This window comes from Mytilus trossulus, chromosome 2 (genome assembly GCF_036588685.1).
Source record: "Mytilus trossulus isolate FHL-02 chromosome 2, PNRI_Mtr1.1.1.hap1, whole genome shotgun sequence".
NCBI lineage: Eukaryota > Metazoa > Mollusca > Bivalvia > Mytilida > Mytilidae > Mytilus > Mytilus trossulus.
In genome coordinates, this window is record NC_086374.1 from 69,288,696 (window position 1) to 69,296,582 (window position 7,887).

The 7,887-nt window shown below is 33.3% G+C and overlaps 1 protein-coding gene across 1 annotated transcript; it reads left to right on the forward strand.

Moving 5' to 3' along the window:
* Positions 1 to 1,066: 1,066 nt before the first annotated feature.
* On the forward strand, positions 1,067 to 4,732 carry LOC134707886 (toll-like receptor 13). Its single transcript, XM_063567996.1, has one exon. It carries the CDS (start codon positions 1,145 to 1,147, stop codon positions 3,260 to 3,262), a length of 2,118 nt encoding a protein of 705 aa, XP_063424066.1. The 5' UTR covers positions 1,067 to 1,144; the 3' UTR covers positions 3,263 to 4,732.
* Positions 4,733 to 7,887: the final 3,155 nt, after the last annotated feature.

Here is a 7,887-nt window from a genome sequence, read left to right on the forward strand (position 1 = left end):
TCAATATTATTAAGCAACAGTTTGTACAGCAACATATCACGATCTACAAAATCAAAAGCCTTTTTTAGATCAATAAAACACTCTATTGTTTATAAATCCACTGTACAGCTTCGAAACACATGACAACAAACTGATTCCTCGATAGTGTAGTGGAATGCGTTTATCTGATGATTTGTCTTTAAGTATCGGACAGATAATGGCCTGGTGCCATAATGATGGTACAATGCTCGTGTCGAAAACTAGTTGAAACATAGAATATAGGACGGCGATAACGTTTTCTGTCTTCAGTACTTCTTAAGGGATATGATCAATTCCACACGATTTACCGTTTTTTGTTCTTGAGACAAGTCGCCTAATTTCATCTATAGTTATAGCTGAATTCAACTCTTCATTTTCAATAAACAAAGGATCAAGCATTCTTTCTTCTAATAAAACTTTATGACTAGAGGCAAATTTTGGAAGTTACCATCGAAATCGTCTGCTGAATTATCCATATTATATATTTTGAAAATCTGTTTTCCATTTTTCTAAAACAACCTGTTCGTCACTAACAATCTCACCATCTTTGTCATATACTTCCATTGGAATTGATGAATGTCTACGAGGCCCAAGCTTATATTCCACATCTTGTCAGAAATTAAGTCTGTTTGTTTAAATTTTTGGTCATATTCACTCGAAAAAGTGGTCACAATTTAAATAAGCCCGATCAAATCACGATAAAACGCGGTCCGATTTGGTCGCGCACTTTACCTAACGTGACGATCTTACAGAATGAAGTGCACAATTAAATAATAGAAAAAAAATTGTTAGAAATCGTGTCTTCGTGATTCTAATTAAAACCTGTAATTATATGTATTGAATGCTTCTTTTAGTAATTGTAAAGGGTTCAAAAAGCGTTGACTGCGCGCAAAATTTGGAACTTCGGTCAACGCTTAAAAACCCCAACAAAAAAACAAAAAAGGAGGATTCAATTAAAACAAGAGAAATCAACTGGGATTTGATTCAGACAGACAGATTCGTATTGATAAAAATATATTATAATTCATTCTTCTAATTTTAGGTATAGACCCAATATCAGAGAATGAAGAGAACGTATAGACGGAGAATATAGTGCATAATATTATCAATTTATAAAACGATTAATATGATTAAGATGATTTACTTCCTAATATGGTACTATTACGCATTCTATTTGATAATGTTTATCACTTGTACAAGAAGAACGTTTTATCAAAACGAAAGTGTAAATACAAATAAAATTCCGGCATACTGCAAAATACTAAAGAATTCATTTGTATGTGATGGGAATAAAACAATGAACAGAATACCATTTATTCCAAGCTATATCAACAATCTTACTATACAAAATGGTATTTTTTCTAATGTAACCGGAGAAACGTTTTATAACGTGGAAAACAGTTCAGTTAAAATTCTGATATTGAAAAATTGCATGATACAACTCATAAGTAAAGATGCTTTCAAAGGGTTAAATAAAGTGATTAAATTTGATTTGTCCGGTAACAATGGACTTGTTTCTGAAGTTATTGCTGAAAGTTTACATACTATGTCTGTTTCAAGAATAGAAAGACTGTATTTAACACATATGGAATTGACACACTTGCCAATGAACATGTTTGCCGGGCTTATATCAACACACATATCTGAGATTTATCTTAATCACAACTTTATAAAGTCTCTAGATGGTGAAGTTTTCAGGCAATTGATCCACTTACGAATACTAGATTTGTCATGGACAGGAATTTCTGACTTCAGCTATAACTTTGCAGGATTACCAAGCTTAGAGACGTTATCACTCTCTGGTACATGGTTTTCTAAGGTCCCTAATTTTTGCAATGGAAACCAAAGCTTTCTTCCGAATTTGAAACGACTTGATTTAGGTTACAGTAATATAAACTCTTTATTTACTTCTTTTGCATGTTTGGATAATTTAAGAACTCTTCATCTAATGGAATTATCTCTTCGTTTACTTAACAACAACACCTTTTCAAAGCTGAGATCCTTGGAAGTATTAAATTTGGATCGACTTGGAACCCATCTTCAAAGGATAGAACCTGAGGCTTTTAGTAGTAAATCTCTGAAAAAACTGACGTTTTCCGTCACTAGTATTTTGTATTTTAATGAATATAATATTGAAAGATTTCATCCAGAATCACTTTTTTTAAATTGCAATCAATTGGAATTTCTTGACCTGTCTAATACTAGATTTCAGTTATCCGAATTTCACTGGTTTCAAATTTTTAAACCATTGAAACGATTGAAGGAACTCAGACTAAAAAATGCCAAAATTGGAAATTTACCAACCTTCAAACAAACTATTTTCCCCGTGTTGGAAAAACTTAATTTAGCTTCAAATAGAATATCATCTTGGAAAGATAGTGACACTTTTAATGAAATAAAATATTTGAGTATCTTAAATCTACGTGGCAATCGTATTTCTTTAATCAACAAAACATCTTTTCCTGAATCATGGAAAAACGGGAAAGGATCTTTAAAAACACTATTGTTAGTGGGAAATCCGTTTTCCTGTACCTGTGGACAGGCATGGCTAAGACAATGGATGGATACTACTTCCGCAAAAAACATAACAACAGACAAACACGTATGGAGATGTTCTATTTCAAATTCTAAAGTATTGGAATATCATCCAATGCGGACATTTCCGTGTTTAGTTACATATATTATACCATCGTTGATGGCTCTCTTTACAATATTGGTGACATCGTTTATATGCTATATATTTCGATTTCAAATAAAACTTAAACTGTATCGGTGTAAATCGAGGAGAGATTGTTATAACCTGATATCAAACAAAGGATATATCTATGATAGTTTCGTAGTATATAGTTATAACGACCTCGATTGGGTAAAACAACACTTGATTCCCAAACTTGAGACCCTGCATCATTTACAGCTTTGTATACGGGATCGTGATTTCCGACTAGGGACAGTGTTTTCAGATCACATAACAGAAAACATTGAAGCAAGTAGAACATTTCTTCTTATACTGTCCGATAATTTTGCAAGAGACAAGTGGTGTAAGTTTCAGTTAGATATTGCAAACCATATTGGGATTTCCAGAGGAGATTTGGCTATTATACCTGTTATATTAAAAGACATAAGCTTTAAATCCTTAAATGAATCAATTTATAACGTAATTAACAATACGAATTGTATGGTATGGTCAGAAGATGGATCAGCGTCAGAATTATTCTGGACCAAAGTTGTCGATTGTATTCATTGATGTTACACTTCTAATGAAAATCGCGACACAGAATATTGATTCTGAAATTCTAACGTAAAAACCTAAAATTTCAGGATGAGTTCCTTGAAACATTACAATTTTTTCTATAAATGTTCGTTGTTAAAGGTTATATATAGTTTAGCTAATGTATACGTATTGGCATGAAAACGGACTATGAATCAAAATATATGGGAAAAAATAGAAGAAATAGTTACACATGTATACAGTCAGACTCTTGTTGATTTCATAATTCCTTAGTCAACCAGACCCGCATTTATTGCCATCACTACTAGAAGGATAATACAGATACACAAAGAAAGAGGTAGAAACATATTTCACTTTTAGTATCTGATAAAAGATGCTACAATACATGATTACCAGGAAAAAAAACCCACCACATCCTCGATAGAAAATACTGATGTAAAAGAAGGTTTATAGATCAGCAGGTTTTCATTCAGCAAGGATGCATTTGTCCTTTACAGACAATTTTGAATTCGAAGTGACCGTATTGGACAGCTCCGACTGCTACAGAGAACAAAATTGGCCAAATACGCATGAACATAATATAATTCTCAATGGAGACCGAAGTTGCAGAAATCAGTACTAAAATCAACGTCTTTGACAATTTATTTGCCAAGAAAGCAGTTCCGACTTTTTCGATACTGCAACAGACTGCATAGAGACACGTCAATGTTTATGCAATTTGCGGGCGGACATACTCTAAAACGAGGCGATTAAGCAAAATAAAACGTGTTTTGAATTCCATATCAACATCAGAAATGGCTGGTTATATACAAACCACCACTATTTGACAAATAACCTGGACGAAAAAGATTTAAATGATAAATAAAGGAAGTAAGTTTATTGAAATAGATGCGTATTGCAAATTAATGTCTTTTAAGTGATGCACGAGTCATCCAGAATCATCTACAAACGTTGGAGCTGATCAAACCAAAATAGGACAAATAATCAGAACTGTACACGAGGTAGATAAATTGTAGATGTATAAATATTTTGACTTAAAATTAATTTTAAATTTTAGGACAGCAAATATCAAATAAATCTGTAATGGATTGTTGTTTAAGATCATTTAAATTTTGATATGAGCAAAGTATTATCATTATTCCCAGGCATGATATATGTCATTGTTCAAACATCAACATGTTTTATGACAAACAGTACACCGTCTAAAATTAGATCTACACCAGAACTGGTACTTACAGTTCTACCATCAAAAAAATATTATCATATCTACACTAGAACAGTCTTGAACTATTCATTACACATCCATGACAGATTATTCTGACAGTTCAAAAAAAGAGGTTAGAACTAGCTATTTATAGTATTATTCCCAATGTTTTATATCCATTGTTTCTTACGTTTTACTGTTTGATGACCACTTTTCGTTTCATTTATTTCAAGATATGGCGATATTTTTATTAAAGCGTTTAAATTCCTCACACTACGATATTCCCGTTATGTTATCAAGATTTTTTATTTTTGCCATAGTTGTATGTTTAGTTGTTAATTTGTTATAAAATAAAGTTGTTCCTCTTTGAATATCTAGTATTTGTGTCGAATACGATGTATTGTATTGTCAACTATCAAGAAAAACCAATGACAATGTCCATTCTAATTAGTTTACCTTGTACACTTCGTAGTATTGCAGATCCAGTTCCATCATCGGGAAAGAGAAAGAGAAACATAATTTTTATATACTTTACCTACATCGTCTACTGTTACTTGAAAAGTTAAAGGTTTACGATATAAGTATCGGTAAATAAAGTCAACAGTAGTATATCGCTGTTCAAAACTCATAAATCCATGGACAAAAAGCAAAACCTTAACCCACGTAGATAGACAGACGAGAACGCATAAACTAAAACATTACAATATTCCTGTAATTAGGGGTTACAGGAGAATTGGCACTGCACCAGTGAAAAAAATAAGCAACAGGCCACCTACCATGTAAGTTGAGTTAAAAAAAGATGTTTTTTCACGAGGCATTGGATTTAACGTCACCAAACTTACTTTATATATATATATCACCATTTAAATTCAGCTCTTAAGCGTATATATATTTCTCTAATTCTTCGTCAATTTATCCTTTTCTTCACCCAATGTATTAAAAATTTTAATCAACGTGTGGTTCGTTTGATCTCAGTACTTCATTGGTTTAAATCCGATTATGTGTGACGTCATCAGGCATGGTCGCCTTTTTTCATGCCGTCACAATAGGAATTTCAAAGGAAAGCAAGAAAATTCAACGTCATAATTGGATTTTAACCAATGAAGTACTGAGATCAAACGAACCACACGTTGATTAAAAATTTTTACACAATGGGTGCAGAAAGGGATAAATTGACGAAGAATTAGAGAAATATATATATATACGCTTAAGAGCTGAATTTAAATGGTGATATATATATCGTATTATATATATATATTATATATACCTGAAGATGCGTTTGGTTGGATGAATTCATTAACATGTTTCATTGCTTGCAGCATAGAGTTTAACCAACAGTTATTACTCTTGTTGACTAATCCATGTTGAGCACATGGTATGTTTGGATCTTCATTTTCAATTTTCCTTCTGGACCCTTTCATGAATGCAGACTCTCGGTTTTGAATCACACGACTTCTTTTCATTATATTTCTTGCTTTCATATAGTGGTGGAAGTCTATCTGATTCTGAGGATTCCCTTTTCTTTTCAAATTGTTTCGATTTAGGTTTGTCAGTTTTCCCCTTTTTTATTTTCGGGCCAGGTATTTTAGACGTCGGAGATAAACACTTAGAGGTTGTTTCTCTTGGTTTTTTTCTTTGCCACTTCTCTTCCATGTTGTCTATAACATCCTATTCTATTTTATTACTGTTTTTTTCTCTTTTTTCCTTCTTAATCTTGGCATCATTCATGGTTGTAAGGCATTCTCTAATTCTACCTCTAATGCCAGTGCCGAAGAAATACTCCAGCAGGGCGATGAAGCTTCTTCTTCAGTATAGTGTTTTTTACAATGTTAAACCAATTTTCCACATAGCAGTTAGTGTCTCTTGTTATCAATTGACTGGCACTTTCTGTAACTAACAAAAGTCAACTCCCCAAAGGAAATCAGTACAAATAGGATTCTAGTAAGTCCTGTACTTGAGGACAATAATACACATTTGGTTTTATAGTATCTGTGTTTGAGACTTTTTTTTTCATCCTAATTTGTGCAAAATGTTTATGAAAAGGTGATGATGCTTTTATAGCTCTCTGTGCTGACACTGTCTCAGGTTCCTCTTCATCCTTCAAGTCCGTCTCTAAATCATTAATTTCTCCAGGAGAAGGAGATTTCTAATTTTCTGATTAAAATTGTCCAATGCTGTATTTACATTTTCGCTGTCATATTCACTTTGACATACCAAACAAATGTCCTCATACAGTGTAGAAGCTGTCTATAAAGTTGAAGCATTTCGACAGTCCAAAAACATATGTAAAAAAATCCCCTAACCCTCTATCAGGTGTTAATTTTGAAACTTAGTAAAAGTTTCATTAGGACCTTTGTTGGTAGCTACATTCCAAGCTCTATTTAGATATGAGGCAATGCTTTCTTAGTTAAAGATAATTATTCAATGGCCAAGAGAAATCAACTTCGACGCGCAGAGGGTTTCCACCTGTGAAACAATCGTATGCACTCTTGCTTCAATTTAGACAGGCCCAGCATTATGGCAGTTGAGGTTTTTTTTATTACTCAACATTTCCCAAATTGGAATTGGCGGATCCTTCGGTTATGTGCCTTTAACAACAGCTGCATAATAAAATACTGCCTTCTCCTTGTTATTTGTCCTCCTAACAACTGACCCTGTTGCCTTTAAATACAGTTCACCTTCACCCAATTTCACTTTTTCTCGAAATATTTTCAATTGGTCTTCTTTGAAGCATATATTCAGCAACAAATGGCGAATAGGACAGAAGTTGAATGTATCCTGCGATGTTAGGAGATTCATAGTTATCCTTTATTACTTCTTTTGTTATAACAAGATCTCTTTAATCATCAGCATCCAATTTTTTGGCTAAATTGCTTTCATATACCAGGTTACGAAGCACTGCCTTCGCAGATGCCTGGGTTATATTGACAGCAGAATATATTGCTTCACTCATTTCTCTAAGTGTTTGATAGTGGAGATTGCTTGAGCCAAGTTTGCTAGCTTCTGCCTTGTACTCCTCTCCTCTCCAGATAGATGTCGTTTACGACGCTCATTTCTTGGACGACTAACATCGCCTGGTATGTCTACATTCACATCTACAGTTAGGTCTGTATCTGATGTTTTTTTCTGTATGGTAAATACAAGTGACAAGCATTTGTCAAAGGTGCATTTTGCTTTGCCATAAAAGAAAGCTGCATTCTTTTTTCTTGTGTCTTTCCTTGCTATACGATTACAGGTGAAGCACAATACACAGGATTGGATAAATCTCTCAATTCTTTCAGAGAAAATATTTGTCTACTGTTTGGCAAAATGTCTTCTTACAAGGGATTCATCTGGTTTTATTTTCAACCATTCTGCAGAGTTGAGAATGAATGAGAAAGATGCAGATGGAACAGCAGTATACTCCTCCTCTAAATCTGACTCAGTACATTTATTC